At 36.5% G+C, this 17,853-nt stretch overlaps 2 protein-coding genes across 9 annotated transcripts in view; one reads left to right on the forward strand and one right to left on the reverse strand.

Moving 5' to 3' along the window:
- Positions 1 to 16,932, reverse strand: part of P2RY12 (purinergic receptor P2Y12) — a 43,871-nt gene extending 26,939 nt beyond the window's left edge. Inside the window, exons 1-2 of one of the 6 annotated variants that reach the window (XM_077160786.1) lie at positions 16,831 to 16,932; positions 3,888 to 3,978 (exon numbers count right to left, since the gene is read on the reverse strand). In XM_077160786.1, the coding sequence (XP_077016901.1) occupies positions 3,888 to 3,942 (55 nt within the window). In that variant the 5' untranslated portion in view covers positions 3,943 to 3,978; positions 16,831 to 16,932. The other 5 variants (XM_077160785.1, XM_077160788.1, XM_077160789.1 and 2 more) reach the window with 5 other exon arrangements.
- Positions 1 to 17,853, forward strand: part of MED12L (mediator complex subunit 12L) — a 371,061-nt gene that overhangs the window by 299,184 nt on the left and 54,024 nt on the right. For all 3 annotated transcript variants that reach the window (XM_077160783.1, XM_077160781.1, XM_077160782.1), the window contains 13 exons: positions 409 to 529; positions 855 to 956; positions 1,619 to 1,732; positions 4,990 to 5,189; positions 7,385 to 7,573; positions 8,245 to 8,319; positions 8,436 to 8,626; positions 9,483 to 9,644; positions 12,248 to 12,359; positions 14,674 to 14,763; positions 15,905 to 16,014; positions 16,188 to 16,323; positions 17,165 to 17,326. In XM_077160783.1, coding sequence (XP_077016898.1) covers positions 409 to 529; positions 855 to 956; positions 1,619 to 1,732; positions 4,990 to 5,189; positions 7,385 to 7,573; positions 8,245 to 8,319; positions 8,436 to 8,626; positions 9,483 to 9,644; positions 12,248 to 12,359; positions 14,674 to 14,763; positions 15,905 to 16,014; positions 16,188 to 16,323; positions 17,165 to 17,326 — 1,764 coding nt within the window. The remainder of the gene's footprint in view (positions 1 to 408; positions 530 to 854; positions 957 to 1,618; positions 1,733 to 4,989; positions 5,190 to 7,384; positions 7,574 to 8,244; positions 8,320 to 8,435; positions 8,627 to 9,482; positions 9,645 to 12,247; positions 12,360 to 14,673; positions 14,764 to 15,904; positions 16,015 to 16,187; positions 16,324 to 17,164; positions 17,327 to 17,853) is intronic.

Consider the following 17,853-nt stretch of genomic DNA (forward strand, 5'->3'; position numbering starts at 1 on the left):
GGAACTCCAGAACATTAGTGAGCCATCGTTGTCAACTAGGGTACCCTCTTTACTTTCCCTTGATTCCTAGTGGTCCTACCCTTAACTGACATATTACTTTGCTGAAAAGCTTTAATTATTCTACATCTTTTAGGAATTTCTAGATTCTGCTTTTATTTTGATTTTCAAAGAGCAGGAGATAAGATGCAGCATCTTCCTGCAGCATTGGGATGTGAATAAACCTCACTGTTTGTCTCTTGAAGGAGAAACAGGACTGAATTATAATCACGATCAGTTGTCATTTCACTGTGTTGGTTCATTTTGGAATTTGAGATCTTACTGGTGCTATCTACTTTCTCTTAGATATTAATCTTAGATGTGGCTTAAAAGGGTGTTAGGTATTAAAACATGTCAATGTTTTTCTTGAAGGTGAGTGACCTTTCATTCCATGATTCATTAGCTACTTTCATTGCTATTCTGATAGCACGACAGTGTTTCTCCCTGGAGGACGTCGTGCAGCACGTCGCCCTTCCCTCTCTCCTGGCAGCGGGTAAGGAAGCACCCAGGACAACCTTTGTTATGATTGCTGCCTGGCGAGGGCGGGGGGGTGGGTGGGATGTCCATCTGTCAAAACACTGCAAGTGGTCCTTCAGGGTTCCTACAATGGGAAGTCGGGGATGGTAGAGAAAGAGAGATTCCAGTGGAATAAAATAATGGTTATTTTATTACCTATTTCTAAGGAGGAATCACTGAAATTTCTTCAGAAAAGTATAGTCAGTGACTTACTTTTTCAGTAAAGAGCATTCATTTAAATTCCTCCAGAAAAATAGACGTAATAAAAATCCCACTTGTTATTCAAATCCTTTTTTTCCCAGCTTGTGGAGATGCAGACGCCGAGCCAGGGGCAAGAATGACATGTCGACTCCTGCTTCATCTCTTCCGAGCTCCCCAGGCCTGCTTATTACCTCAAGCTTCGGGTGAGCTGACAGCTGAAAAACTTCTGATTACCTTTTCATTTAGTGTTATAGGCTCTAAAATGACCAAGCAGGTTGTGTGTCGTTTCCTTCCTGGTTTGGGTGGGCTTGCTTTAGGAGTGAGGAAGGAATGAAATGATTACCATTGAGGAAGCTGTCAGCACCTTTCATTTATGTAATATCAGGATGTATTGAGAAATGCAAATGACGAGTTAGTAAACAATAAAAATACTTTAGCCCTTAGCTATGCCTGGTGGGCAGGATGGTCCTCTAACATGCTACCCCTGTTGGTTATTAATCATACCATAGCAGCTTAGGGCAGTGGTGACTCACTCATTCTAAAGGCCTTAGTCAAGTCTCTGAAGATCCTTTCCATATAGATTATGTGTGTGTGTGAGAATCAGCACAAGTATAGGGAAGTCCTGCTTATCTTTTTGGCACGTCTCTCCCGGGATCAAAGATATCATTTTAATATTTAAAAAGAAAAGATTAAGGAAGGAATGCTGGCAGTGTTTCTTAGTGCATGTGAAGCATCAGTTAGAGCTGGCTGATGGCAATTAAGCAGCCACAGTCTTCCAGTGAAAAGCCCTGCAGACTGGCAGTGGTTACAAAAGATTGTTAATGATGGTAATGAGACTATTAAAGGTTTGTTGTTATTCTCATAGGCAAGCCTTTCCCGGGAATTAGATCATCTTGTGATCGACACCTCTTAGCAGCTGCTCACAACAGCATTGAAGTGGGAGCTGTGTTCGCTGTCTTAAAGGCAATTATGATGCTTGGTAAGACTATCCTGGCAGTAAGCTTCTTGATTAATCACCAGAAACTGATACAAAATAATTTGTATTCAGGTTTAAAGTTAATTAATATTCTTGGAAACATGTGTGTTATTTTCCCTCCCTACATTATGTATAATTGAACTCTCTGAGGAGTAGGAGTCTGACCCTTACCTACTACAGCAAATTCGGGGGAATGTAAAGATAATACTTATTAATTGCAGGATGTTTTGTTCTGCTCCTCAGACCCACAGGGTTGTTTTGCATTCATTTGTTGGCAGAAATCACACACTGTGATTGACAAGGATGACTTGGTGATTTAACCAAAGGTTTAAATTCCAGCCAAATTATATTCCCATACTAGAGCAGCAGAAACCCTGGGTTTTAATTTTATTATTTCTGCCATGGTTGTGGCCTGAAGTTTATTATGTTTAGGCCTTATTTTTTCCATGAATCAGGTGTAATTTGAATGACTATGATACACCAATATTAGATATCATGGTAATTTTTTTGTTTGTTTAATTTATGATGTCCGGGATACCCTTATCATTCTCATTGGTGTATATTCTCCAGGAATGGTAGTATTGCCTTTTCCATTCATTTATAGTGTGATCCCTTATGACATTTTCAGTTATAAATCATTAAGGATTTGAATGATTAGAAAGTCTTAAATTCAGACTGCCCAATTCCAACTTTGGGTAGGCTCTTTTGGCCTTGACTTAACAAAAGTTCTCTCTTGTGTTCCGAAGGAGCTCCTTTTCATTAGACTGGAAATAAGCGAGTGGATAGAAGTTGTGTTAGATGTTTTAAAGAGCATATTTGAGGATATATCCCAGTAACTTCCCTTTTATACACCTACTTGAAAAGCATTATTTGATGACAGTGAGGAGGGATAACAGAGTTTTCATGAAGCAAACTATTAAAATTTTACCTTTTAAAATGTTATCATATAAGTATTTATTTCTCTATAATTTCCGTAAGTTTTGTAATAAAAGGGAAGAGTTGAGCCACGTGAAGGGCTTCAGCCTCCCTAGGTTAACAAGTTTGTATACAGCCAATATTAAATGCTCATTTCTGTAAATAATTTACTTACCTTGATATTTGAAGGCAGAGGTGGCTGGCCAATAAATAAATGCAGGGACCATGAAGGAAGAGAATGACCTTTTTACCGTGGTATCTCTAATACTCATCAAAGAGACTAGCAAGTAGTAGTTTTTCAATAAACCAGCGTTGGAAATATGAACGCATAGGTGACACGTATTTTAATGGTAGAGCCAAAGCTAGAGCAATCTAGACACTGGCCCCTTGATTTGTAGGACTGGTTCAAATATCAAGTAAAATTTTCTGTCCTCTTTAAATATTCACATAGGCATGTTTTTTAATATTCATGCCTAATTACCAGTTCATTTTTCTTTGATTGCCTCTCCTTGGCCTTGTTAGTTGGCCTCAGCTCTCAGTCATTCTTCAGCTTTCCAAACAGTCAAGGGTTCTTCAGAACAGAGAGATTGTGATCAAGTCAGTTGAATGTTAGCAGAGCTAGCGGTCAAGGAGGACCCTATTTATTTTATTGTCTATAAAATGACAGAAGGTTCTAGCCAAGCTCGCCTGTACATTCTCTGTTATCCTAACATCTAAGCCAGAATGAGATGCCCTAGGCTGTGCCTGGCAGAAGGATCTATTTTGTTTCTGCAGATATTTTAATTTCCTGCCTCACCATGTCCTAACCAATAGTATCTCAAGTCCTCTCCACCATGGTCTATTTTGAGTTAGATAGATGGGAATGTTCTTAGAATTTGGGTCCTCTTTTCTGTATTAGTTTGAATTGAGGCAGAGAGAGGGTTGTTTAGATCACCTAAGGTTGGGAGAAAGCATACTAAACTTGGGCACTTATTACAATGGGTCTCTCCTCCAGTTCCTGAAGATCTCCTTTGAATTAAATAAACTCTAGTGGGTAAGGTCAAGTTTGTACTTCTTGTATTTGTATTTTGATGAGAAGTGCATGATAAAATATTGAGTCACTAAAACATTGTTTATTCCTCCCCTCCTCTTACGATTTTGTAAGTAAATATTCTTCATCGTTCCTATTTTTCACATTTTTTTCTGCAGAGTCAAAATGTTGTCTTGGTTGACCTGTGGATTTTAAAAAGCTTTTTGCACTGACCTGGACTTGTTTTTACTCCGTTATCGCAGGCAGTGAAGGCCTCATCCAAACTCATTTGTTAGTTCCAAGAAATTTTCTTGTGAACAAGATCCTGTGCATATAAAAGACAAAAGTTGGAAGACTCTGTCATTGGCAATCCTTATTACCAAATTATATTAGTCTCCCACTTTTAAAATATGACTGTTATTTGTCTATCATGGCAAAAGAGGATTTCTCATTTTGACCTGTTCACATATACTGTTCAATTTTTTTTCCCTCCAGAACTTTTTTATGAGAAAAACCCTTTTCTCAGTTCATTTTTCTCTAATACTCATCAAAGAGACTAGCAAGTAGTAGTTTTTCAATAAACCAGCGTTGGAAATATGAACGCATAGGTGACACGTATTTTAACGGTAGAGCCAAAGCTAGAGCAATCTAGACACTGGCCCCTTGATTGTGATATAATCTGTGAATTTCATTTCACAGATTATATTAGAGATTGTTCAGGTAAGGTTTTCTTATTTGGATGCTTGCGGAGAGGAAAGTTAAAGACATAGGTTATTCAATGAATGCCCTGCTTTATGGGGCTTCCTTAGTATGCATTGCCCTTTTCCATTCCCAGGGAAATAAATCTCTCTTGTCAAGAAGTTGCTAGTAAGGTGGGCTAAGGCAAAACTTTTCTCTTGACCTATGGATAGAAAATAAATCTTTGTAAGAGAAGAAATGGAAAAGGGACACCTAGAAGGGTGAGTAACCCATTTTTTCCTTGTCTATATAGTCACATGAATTTGAATACATTCATGCTTGAGATATTGATGAAATCAATGTTTTATGATCATTGAGTGTGAGTCATACATTTACAAGTTTGGTGAAAGAATATTTAATCCTGTAAATAAAATAAGAACTGAGTCTTGAATTTGCTTTTTCTTCGTTTCTGTTAGAAACTTCTCTGGGTTGTCACAGTTATTCTCTTGACCTATCCTCTCTCTTGCTGAGCAACTGGCTATGCAAAAACGATACCATTCACATATTTTAAATCCCTGAAAGCTAGCCTCCTTTAGTTCTCAAATATTTGGCAACATTTTGAACTTCTGTGATTTTGCTTTTTGATTCTATTATTTAGGAGATGCCAAAATTGGCAATAACAATGTGAACTCTTTAAAGAATGATGACTTCACTATGAGGGGTTTACGGCGTGATGGGAATGCTGATGATATCTGGACTGCCTCACAAAATTCAAAACCTTGTGGGAAAAGCATTTCCATAGAAACTGCCAATTTAAGAGAATATGCTAGATATGTCCTGAGGACTATCTGTCAACAGGTAATTGTCCAATTTAATTTGCCTCTAATTTTAAATATGAAGTAGTTCTTTTGGAGGGAGCAGCTCACTGTTCCCGGAATTTGTAAATAGTTGGCCCTTTTTTTTTCATGATAAATTTATTTTGTAATAATTTAAAATTTGCTGAAAAGTTGCAAGAACAATAAAGAGAACTCTAGTATTACCCTTAACATAGATTCGCTTTTTTTTGTTTGTTTTTACATTTTGCCTCACATGTTTTAGTGCATGTGAATGTGGATGCATCTTGCTTATTTTTTTTCTGAACTGTTAGAGAGTAGATGGCATAGCTCCATGCTTCTTTACTTTCAAATTCTGTGTTGTTTGTTTCATAATGTAACCAAAGTATAGACATCAATAATCAGGGAATTTAACATTGTTACAGTACTTTTTTCTAATCTGTAAGCCACATTATTCCAGTTTTGTCACTTGACCCAATAATGTTGGATTTGCCTGAGCTGTCTCTGGTCCAGATAATGTGCCTCCCTAAGAATATCAGATCTGAATGCATATGCTATCCATTTGTCCCTCATTAGTGATACTAATTTTTGATTAAGTTATCTCCATTGTGTGCTTTCAAGGTTTCTTTCCGCTGTATGATTACTACTTCTCCCCTTAAACTAATAAGCAGTCTTTGGGGAAATACTTGGAGACTGTGCAAATATTCCATTGCTTATCAAACTATCCTGCTCCTGACTCCCTCCCATGTAGCATCTATTTTGATTCGTGTCCAACCAGTTTTTACTATGATGGCTGTAAAATAGTGATTTTGAACACTTCTCCAATCCCTCCATAAATATACTAATTTGCGGTCCACTTTAAGGAAGACCCCATATTCTGTCTGTTATCCACATGGGGTGTAAAACACTGTACTTAGTTATCTTCAAATTGTCCCATATTTGCCAGTGAGAATGCCTTCAAGATGGTTCATGTCATTTTGTTGTGTCCTCCTCTTTATTTTTTAATCACTTTCTCATCTTTGGCCCACCTTGTACTTTCCCTACCCCAGACCTGGAATCTTTCATTCTTCCAAGGAATCTTGATTCCATTTAGTAGGAAATGGTATTCAGTAACCAAGATCTGGTCACTCGGTATGCTTATTTCTATGGGATGTCATTGCTTCTGGCCCCTTTGAACAGAGTATGGAAAAAAGCACACCATATACATAAGTGTGTACATATGTGCAATCATGAAGTCGTACTGATAATCACCAGTCCCAATCCAACCTCACAAAGTTCTTTGCGTTCCTCCAGTCCATATTAGTATTGCTGTATTCCACAGTAAAAACTCTGGCACCCAGCAGCATCAATCCATTTTCTCATTTATTCAGTCGTGCTGAACATATAAAATAGTTTCAAAAGTGCTACACTCATACAACTACAAAAAACACACCCATGGAAAGCAGGTAAAGATTTGTTAACGTTTTGGAATACCCCTTGATCCACCATTTGCACTTCTATGACATTTTCCAAAGAAATTAATTGTAGCTGCATACATTTTAAAATAATAGTAGCATTATTTATAAAAAGTAAGAAAATTTTCTAAAAATTCAACAGTGAGAAATTTTATTTTATTTTCCCTATTCAGTACCATATATTACAATGACAGTGCATTCTATAAAAAATTATATAGAGGATAGTTCAGTGGTAGAATTCTTGCATGCCACTCACGAGATCTGGGTTTGATTTTCCAGCCCTTGCAGTTTCCAACAAAAAAGAAAATTCAGCAAATGGTGCTGCAATCACAGGATAATCACATGGAAAAAGAATGAAATGTGACACCCCCACCCACCATAAAACGTACCAAAAAAAGAATTACATAGATTCACTATCACCACATAGTTAATTAAAAAGGAGAATGAAACGAAAAACATGGTTACAAAACAGTACCCAGGAATAGGCTTTCCTTAATTTTCTTTTCCTTCCTTCCCTCTTCTTTGTTGACATACTTGTTTTTAAAATTTTTCTTTAAACATAGTTCTCCTTTTTATTTTTGTTTTTATTTTTAAGAAGTCAAAATACTATAAATTTTGGCTTTAAAACTTTGAGCAGCTACTTTTTTCATGTAACATGATATTAATTGGAAGATTCCCATTAGCTTTATATTCTGCTGTCATCTAGTGCATATTAAATATAGATATAGAAAATCAATGTTTGTCAATTTGTCTTGTTAATTTTTAGGAATGGGTAGGAGAACATTGCTTAAAAGAACCTGAAAGATTGTGCACAGACAAAGAACTTATATTGGACCCTGTGCTTTCAAATATGCAAGCACAGAAATTATTGCAGCTTATCTGTTATCCTCATGGCATTAAAGAATGTACTGAGGGAGACAACCTGCAAAGACAGCACATTAAGCGCATTCTTCAGGTAAGTGGGATATTTAAAAGATTATGGTTCCTGTCATTTGGCACATTTTTTGTGATCATAAGAGCATAAGTACCATTAGCTCTCTTTTTCTATTATTAGTTAAGAATTCCTCACTTGATTTAATTCTGATTTTTCCCTACCCCCCCCCCCAATTTTCTTTTCTGTAAAATTGTCACACTTTCTTGCTGACAATTGTATGTAATCATGAGATATATATTCACACTAAAGTCAACACTGCATTTACAAAAGTAATAACCTTTATGAAGACTGCCTTAAGTACATTATTTAAGAAATTTTACAGCCACATTGGAATGGATTGGTTATAGATAAATAGATTTGTAGAGGAGAAATACTTGCCCTGTTTAATTTACGTTACCTGGTGGAGTCAGGCTCATTATTTCTTTGTGTCTGCCTTTGAAGCCTTTGATTCATTTAAATTCAGTAAGCATATATGATCATTTTTTAAAAATGTTTTTACTGAGAAATATCCACACACATACAGCCCAATCACATTATACAATCAGTGACTCACAATATCATCATATAGTTGTGTATTCTTCAGGGGTGATCATTTTACTCTTTTTTTTGAGAGAGGATACACTGCAAGAAATGGCTATGTTTGAAGACATGTTAGACATTCTCAGTGTTTTAATTCTCTCCATTTCCCACAGAATCTTGAGCAATGGACACTAAGGCAGTCCTGGCTAGAACTTCAGTTAATGATCAAACAGTGCTTGAAGGACCCAGTGAGTATATATTGGAAGTGTGTATGTGTAGACAACTTTATGGCGCGCAAAACCATGGTGATGTTTGAGGATGAAGTAAAACGTATGTGTGCTAGATTTCTTATGTCCAACTCCAGGGTTCTGGGTCTGTGGCTGAAATGAACAACTTACTGGATAATATTGCAAAGGCAACCATAGAGGTCTTCCAGCAGTCTGCTGACTTGAACAATAACTCTTCCAACTCGGGAATGGGTCTCTTTAACCCAAATGGTATTGGAGGTACTGATACAAATAGCACCAGACAGAATGGAATAAAGACATTTCTAAGGTAATTTTTTTCCTGTAGTTTTATTTACTTTTTTCACATGCAACAGCAAATTTTATTTGCACAGTTTTTTTTTCCATAAAGCCACAATGATGTGAATAAAATAATTACTTGTAAGTGGCAATGAACTTTGATAATAAGTTAAAGAGTAAATTGGAAAGGATATCTTACATTCTAAATATTACATTAAACTAGACCCAGACTCCTGGGAACCACAGATGACACTCAGGATTGAATCATTCTTTAATGTCCCATAGATTACAGTGTTTTGTAATATATGTTATATAAGAAACACTTTTTCCGTAATCTTTATTAATTGGCAATTCTGCATGACTATAGCATGGTAATTTGGGCTCAAAATTAGAAGCAGGAAACATGAAATCTTAGTCTCCCTTTAATCATGAAAGGCAAATTTACTTATATTTCCTCATTTTGGTATAAAATCTAACTAGTGAACTTTGAAACTTTGAAAACTGGTTATGATAGTTTGCTTAAATATAACCAGAATATTTTGTATTGTAGCCATGTTGGAAAAATGTACTTTTCATTGAACAAAAGAAATACTACAAATCAAAGCGCAAGAATCATGGGTAAACACTCTTTATAGGCTAGAAATAAGCATTATATAGTTATAGTACCCTTCCAGAACCCCACCTTTCATTGCTTTCCATAAGATTGAGAAGAGAAATGTGTGAAAATGTCTGGCATTTGGCAAAAGAAAAGATAGTTTAGAAATAAAAGAGACACTTTAGAAGAGTCTTGTGGTTTCTTCATACAGTTTTAATTTGTGGTTTCTTTTATAACTGACAGCAGGAAAAAAAAATGCTTATTTGGGTTTAACATCTGTTTCTAATTTTAGCTCCTCTGAACATAGGGGTGTTTGGCTGGTGGCCCCCTTAATCGCCAGACTGCCAACTTCTGTGCAAGGACGAGTGCTAAAAGCTGCTGGGGAAGAGCTGGAGAAGGGACAGCACTTGGGTTCTTCTTCAAAAAAGGAAAGAGACAGACAGAAACAGAAAAGGTACGGCTGGAAGGTGTTTATCTTTATGTGACAATTTAAAGAAGAGTTGGGAAAATCTAGCATCCTGCAAACATACATGGTCCTTGTCCCCAGATGCCCCTGAGTTTAATTTTTAAGTGGAATTGGAAATACCCTGTTAGGCAAGGCACTGTTCCTGAGAAGTTCCATGTTATAATATTTTCTCAACTCTGTGTATCCAAATCATTGCTAAACTTGTTGGAGCCCCACCTTCAGATTTACTGACTCAAATCTCGCTAGTCACTTAGTCCCTGTATTTTATTTTTAATTATCTACTATAATTATTATTTAGCTACTTCTGTTTAAAATACATAGAATTATTTCTAATTCTCTCATGTTGGATCCTGAAATAGTTACTGATACTTTTATCATCTAGGACTCGTGCTCTAGACTAGATACTCAAATTTCTTAGTTACCATCTTTAATGTTTTTTGTTTTTGATTTTATATTGAAAAAGAGGTTTCAAATAATTATATTTGAAAACTGAGCATGTGAACTGAGAAAGAACAAACTTCAAGCTAAAGCCAACAAAGTATAATGAATTTGTAAACCTGAGTGAAGAAAAAAGAGTTATTTTTCCATCTTTTAGAAATCCTGAACACATATAGGTTTCTTGTGCCCTCGTTAATATTGTTTTAGCTATCATTTATTTTGAGCTCTTTCGAAATGCTAAACCTTATATAAAGCTTGTTATGTATGTGAACTTATCCTCACAGCAATCCTATGCCTTAGGTACTATAATGAGCCTTTTCACAGATGAGGAGAGTGAGAAACAGAAAGATTAATTAAGTTACTTGAGGGCATAGTCTTTTCAATCTGAGAAGTAGTAAACTCAGGTGTTCTGGCTTCTGAGCCTGGGTTTTTAACTGCAGTAAATTTTGGTTGAAACCTGGATTGTGGATATTTTGTTTATAATGTGGTTGTTTCACCACCTTTGGCAGAATTAAGTAGCCAGAGACTCAGTAATTTTTAAGGTTTATTTGCAAATTGGTGATTGTACGTATATTATCTTACATCCCATGGGGAGGACAGCTGATTTTACCAAGCATTTAAAGATAGTTCTAACAAAGTCAGTATCAGGACTGCTAGGATAAGATGAAACTGACTTAAATATTTTGGCCTCAGTCTCATTTTAAGAAAATTTTTTTCCGCTGTAGCATTTTCTCTGACAGTTGAATAAATTGTATTAAAATGCCCATTTAAACAGAATTTTTACAAAATGCCTTGGAAGCCTTTTACAAGTTGGTCTGTGGGATAAGGTGGTAATGTACATTACAGGTTGCTTGCAAGCACACTGCTGTTGGAGTCTCCAGACCTCCATTATAATCTTACCTTTACAAATACCCTGCTATTTGGTCTTGAGAACTGTGCCCAGAAACAAAGCAAAACAAACAAAAAACAAAACGAAATACAGTACAACACCTGTAGGCCTGTTTCCTAGGCTCTAAAATTAGAGATTTAAGTGAGAAAAATTATTCTATGTTACATTTTATTCTGTGTAAACGGGTGGTCATTTTGTTATGTATTTTTAAATTCTGGTAATTGATTATAAAATGAAAATAAATTCCTCATCTTCTCATACATGGCCACACATGTGCACACACAACACAGTCTCACACGCAGTGTGAATTTATGCTAGTTTGGGAATTCCTTTAAGAGCATATGGATTTAATTACATAGCCATGCCTTCACCACCGCCTTCTCTGTGAGAACATTTGCTTTTCTTCCCTGTTGATTTTTTAGTTAAGTTGGACTGTATGATGTGCAGATAAAGCTGTTAAAAAAATGAACAGAGAGATACAGGTGCTGGAGAAAATGTGGAGGAAGAGATGTGCCTGTTCAGTGTTGGTAGGGAAGCAAGTGGTACAGCCTCTCTGCAGGACAGTGTGGTGCTTCTGTAGGAGGCCAGGGGTGGGGTTGCTGTACGATCCTCCAGCCCCGTTACTAGCTGTACACTTGGAGGAACTGAGAGTGGGAACAGGAATGGGCCTTTGCACACCGGAGTTTATGGCAGATCAGTGTGCCCGACCTGCAATGGATAGAGGGGGCCTGAGAGTACAACCACTGGGGAATGGAAAGGGGAACTATGGAGTATACTTACAGTGGACCACTGAACAGCTGTGAGAAAGAATGGAATTATGAGGCATGCAACTGCGTGAATGAACCTTGAGGACAGTATGTTGAAGTGTCAAAAACAAAAAGACAAATATTATCTTGCCTCACTCATACAGGTAACTATAATATAAAAACTCGGAGAATTGAAGTGGAGAGCATGGGTTATCAGATTGGGGCCTAAGGTAAAGGGTCCTAGGCTGTAAGCTCTTACAGCAGTCACACACATTCCCGAATTGTAACTGTTATTTCTAAATTCTGAGATACTGAGAAAAAAAGAGAGAGAGAAAATAACAGTATGTTAAGTTATTTGGAAGCATTACAGTGGCTTTTAATCTTAGTAGTAGAAAAATAATTTCACTTTCGCTTAATAGTTTAGTAAGAGCAGATATCCTGAGGGAAAACAATTCGTGTTGCAGCAGGAAGCAGTCCATCCTTTCCATCTGAGTCTGATGTTATTACTTCCTTCGCAGTATGTCCCTTCTGAGTCAACAGCCTTTCCTGTCACTGGTACTTACTTGCCTTAAGGGACAAGACGAGCAACGGGAAGGCCTCCTAACATCTCTCCAGAATCAAGTTAATCAGGTGAAGTATAGTATAGTATTAAGCCAGGCAATGGTATTAATTTGCTTTCCTTTCATATACTGAGATATGGGCACATGTCTCAAAAGGGCACAACATGTTTTGTTGAGATGCTGGGAAAGACAACCCATGCCCTGTTCTTCTACCTGGCATGCAAAGGAATGCAAGATGAATAATTTTACCTTATCAATTATGCATATAATAAATGTCTGTGGACTAAAAGTAAAAAAATCCATATTAAATGTAACTTTGAAATAGCTGCTCTTCTCCTGACTACTTTGGAGAGACCTGGAGTGATATGTGTTGCAGCGTGCACAGTAGGAAGACAGGAAGTCTGCGTGCAGCTGCTTAAGCTTCCACAGTCAAGCAGGATCTGGGCTTGAGCGCTGTACGTTCAGAAGCTTATTTGCCTGCCACAGCCAGATTGATGCCAGCCCGAATGCATATCACAGTCATTTATAAACCTAGAAGGCTTATTATTAGTTTATTCACAAATAATTTAGACTTTGCCTTTTCCCCACCCAGAATTTCCCTTCCCACCATTTGGGGCACTTGCATTATATGAACTGCAAGGAAACTGAGTGATGTTAGGAATTGGAAAGCATAGCATCAGGCAGTGCGGATAGAGTGGTTTGGGGGATGATTATCTTGCTACAGATTCCTCCTTGTGGCACTGTGTTTTATAGAGCCTAACATCATATTTTCCCCTTGAAACGATGGTACTGGGTAGAGATGGAAAAGGACGTTTTATCTTTTCCATTCCCCTTCTCACCTCGCACCTTTTGGATATGAGAGAGTTCGTAGAATAAAAATTCAAAGTCTGGGGCATTTAAGGCCCTACATGATCTGGCATTTGCTCTCTCTTCTGCCTCATTTCCTGTCAGTCGTCGCTTTGCGCATTCTGCTCTTGGAACATTAGCCATGTTACTGTTCCTAGAACTTGCCAGGAAACTTTTGCCTTCGCATAGGAGGCCTTCCTTGAGATATTAGCCTGGCCTGCTCCCTCACTCCATGCAGGTCCCTGCTTAGATATCGCCTCCTTAGGGAGGACTTCACAGGCCATCCTCTATCCCTGCCATCCTCTATCCCTTGCCCTGTTCCCTCCCACTCATCACACTTAACTTATTATAATGTTTTTACGTTTTTGTTTTTGTTCCACTGCTGGAATAGAATGGAAGCTCCATGACAGCTCATGTGTTTTGTTCGCTGTCTGGCACCCTTCATTCCTCCTGGGGAGAAAGGTCCATATATTGGGTGAGATTTGGGAAGTACTGTCCTCTCACCACGTGGTACACTTACAGGTCGTCTGTAGTTGGGTTACTTCTGCATATGACTCATTCCAGCTCTTTTAAGATGATTTTCATTAGTGAACATATTTCAAAACATGACAGTTTGGGAATTTCTGTTCATGTTCTTTTTGGTTCATGTAACCCCTCAGATTTTGAGATTTGGTTTACTTTTCCCAAGCCTCTCAGCATTAGTCTGAGTCTGTGAGGAAATACTATAAATTTATATATAAAATAGTATACATTCTTTATCAAGGAAGACAAGTCTCAAAGATAGGAAGCCCCCTCTTCGATAAAAGGTCAAAATAATACATTTTCTTGGGCTTAAAGCATGTTTCTGGAAATATATTAAAAGAGAAGTTAGCATTGTGATTTTTGTCTCTCCAATACCTAGCTTCATAAGAGCAGTAGAAAAATACATTTTAAAATTAAATCTTTATTTTAGTTAATATTTAACTTAATGGTTCTTAAAGCATTTTCTCAGGCTTGATAATAGGATATAGGATACATAATTCGACTGAAAGTTTTTCTTCCACCTAGAAATTCAAATGAGCAAAGAAATGGCCAGACTTCCATCAGCATAGGAGAAGAAAGGGAAGAAAACAGTTTTTTTGAAGCATGCCTTAAGGTTTTATTTTTTTTTTTATTAATTAAAAAAAATTAACTAACACGACATTTAGAAATCATTCCATTCTGCATATGCAATCAGTAATTGTTAATATCATCACATAGATGTATGATCATCATTTCTTAGTACATTTGTATCGATTTAGAAAAAGAAATAGCAAGACAACAGAAAAAGAAATAAAATGATAATATAGAGAAAAAAATAAAAATAAAGAATACAAAAAATATATATAAAAAACCAACAAACAAACAAACATTAAGGTTTTATTTTATCTTTTGGTTATTAATTTATTAAAGCAAAGAATTTGCTTTTGGTTGTCAATGAGAAGTTCAGTGTAACACTGAATAATGTAAAATTTCAATTTTAACAGGGAAAATAAGTTTCTCTCTTTCATTAATCTTAGATTTTAAGTAACTGGAGAGAAGAACGATACCAAGATGATATAAAAGCACGGCAAATGATGCACGAGGCATTGCAACTCCGCCTAAATTTGGTAGGAGACACTTCTTGTGTATTCCCTCTACTGCACTTACCTCGATGTGAAAATAATTCCAGCTTTCCGTTCCCACTGTGTGCAGACTCTGCACTACAAAGTCAGGTCTTCCGCTGTTTGCTCTTTGTAACTACTTCCCTGATTCTCAAGCATCCTGTTTTCCTTTTGGCTTTCCTTCCTGTCTGGTCTGACTTCTGAAAAGTAGTAGGTATTTTAGGCATTGGTCTGCCCTTCCCCTCTGTTTTTCCTCTCCTCAGCCTCAGTGAATCTCTCCTGCTCTTGAGTTTGTTCTTAAGCATAGGTCTCAGAGGACTGCTATTTTGAGTAGCTTTTGCTCTATATTTAAAAAGCATAAAAGGTTCTTTAATTTAAAAATGTTGTCAAACGTTCCATCACATTGATCATTTACAAACAAATCCACAGTGAGATTTCAGATACACTTAAAAATTTTTTTACCCATTGTACATTCCTTTGAAGTTTTATTTTCTCATCAGACAAGCCCAAAATTAATTCCTACACTGAAAGGTGGCTTGCCTGTTACTTTGCCTTATTTTTTAACGGGATCCCCACATATGAATCTGGTTGGGCTGTGAGCCTAGCCTCCTGGCCATCATTAATTCTGCATTAATGGATATTTCTAAGTGTTTATGATAGCAAGAATAAATTCCATAGTAATCAAATCTATAGGTAGTTGGCTTACATCATTTTGATGTGTTCAGGCTTAATGTGACTAAATTTACATCTTAAATCAGGATATCTTGAAAGATTACGAACAAAAGAAAATGTACCATTTAATTCATATCAGTGAGGTACCTACACTTTTGCATCAGCCGTTTTGAAATCACATGGTGAACTTCTGGTCATGTGATCCTCAAAGGACAGGCATGTTAGAACTGCTCCTAGAAAACACTCAGGTATACAAACACACACACACAAACACACACACACCCATCCTTTTTTTTTTTAATGCTCAAATTGCTGTGCTGAAAAGGGTGAAATGACAAATATTTAGCCAGGAGAGAAGACAGGATAAACTGATTTTTTTTTTTGAATAAACCAAAATTTGGCCACATGATAGCGCCGGGATAGTATTTTCTCTTTAATGTAATGCAGTCTTTTTAAATTGTCTTCTGTATGCTAGGTAGGAGGAATGTTTGACACAGTGCAGAGAAGTACTCAGTGGACAACAGACTGGGCGCTTCTACTTCTTCAAATAATTACTTCAGGAACTGTTGACATGCACACGAACAAGTATGATTTTATCATTTTGCATTTCTTTTGCTGCATGTGTACATGGTGTAAACTTGCTATAAATTCTGTCTCGTTACATTTTTAGCTACCATTCAAAATTCTGTGTCTTGCTCAGTTAAGTATATCTTGGTTTTGGTTTAAGATGAAAATAATTATTTTCTTTCACCTTCTAGTGAATTATTCACAACAGTTCTTGACATGCTGGGCGTTTTAATCAATGGAACATTAGCCTCTGATCTATCAACTGTGTCCCCAGGGGGATCTGAAGAGAACAAACGGGCTTATATGAATTTAGTAAAAAAACTGAATGTAAGTTTGTAATCTGCCTATCTTATGAACCCAAATTGTTAATGGATTTGTTATTTATTGGCATTTTTATTTAATTCACTACTCATTAAATGAAACATCAAAAATATAATTTTAACAAGCAAGGTGATTATTTATTGCATTCATTCACTTTAATTTAATAGGGTTATTTTGCCATTTTGTTTCACTTCAGCTTAGAAGAACCCAAAAGTACATGCATGTAACCTTGAAGATTTAAGTAATAATTATATTATCAAAACATGTTCCGTTTTTAAGGTACTTTAGAAATCCATGTTCAAATATGTAATCAAAATACCAGCATTAGATTTTGGATAAATCAATAGTTGGATTGGTACATTCAGAGGAAATATAGGCATTTTTCATTGATATTTCTAAATATAATTCATTCAATTAGCCACTAGCCTAACCTTCAAAATAAACTCTAAACAAACAGTGTAAAAGGAAATCAATATTTCTGATGGCCTTACCAATAAAATAATTGCTGGTTACCTTGTGGTCTGTCCCTGCACGCAAGAAAATGTTCCGTGCTGCAGCTTCTGCCTTCTGATTGCAAATAGTACCCTGAATTTTTGTCATTTCAGCACTGTGGTGTTGGTTGTGTAAGAAGTGTGACTTTATATATGTTCTGTTTCCTACTTAAATAGAAGAAATGAAACATACTCACGCCTCTAATTTAGAGCTGCACCATAGACCATGTTCAAGGTTAAAGAACATGCCAGTGATAGAAAAGGAAATGCTTCAAAGGAGCACTTCCTTCTTGTAACTTTGCCTTCATTGTAATTTCCAACTCATTTTTCCCTTTCTCTTTCTCTCTCTTTTTTAGAAAGAGCTAGGAGACAAGCGGTCAGAGAGTATTGACAAAGTTCGGCAATTGCTGCCTTTGCCAAAACAGACATGTGATGTCATCACTTGTGAACCTATGGGTTCCTTGATTGACACAAAAGGAAACAAAATTGCTGGATTTGACTCTATAGATAAAAAACAGGCAAGAGTAAATGTTTTTTCCTCATATAAATATATCAACTTATGAAAACCAAATACTTATCTTCAGTTCTGATTTTTATTTCACAATTTAGAAGCAGAATATGTTTAGATAAGAAAATTTTTCTTGATAAAAATCTTCATTAGTAAGCTATTCTGAGTAAAAAATATATTTTAAATGTAATGGTATTTCATATTCTAATCCAACAGTATTTAAAGAACACTTCTTTTATATAAGGTATTAAATAATTTTCTCTAAAATGTGGAGGAGAGCTCAGTCTTTCATTCAGTGAAAGTTGAGCAGCTGCAGACATTGTGCAATCACATAGGTGAAACATAGAGCTCTTACCTACGAGGGGAAATAGACGGGCGCAGTGTGGTAAGATTTGTCAGCTTTCACACCAAGAAAACGTTACTGGGACACTGAGGAGGAGCCAGCGAACTCAGATAAGAGGAGTTAGCAATGGGTTCCCAGAAAAAAACAACATGTACATCATTTTAAAGGCCAGGAGATAGAGAAAACTGAGATAC

The sequence above is a fragment of the Tamandua tetradactyla genome, chromosome 5 (assembly GCF_023851605.1).
Source record: "Tamandua tetradactyla isolate mTamTet1 chromosome 5, mTamTet1.pri, whole genome shotgun sequence".
In the NCBI taxonomy this organism is placed as follows: Eukaryota; Metazoa; Chordata; class Mammalia; order Pilosa; family Myrmecophagidae; genus Tamandua; species Tamandua tetradactyla.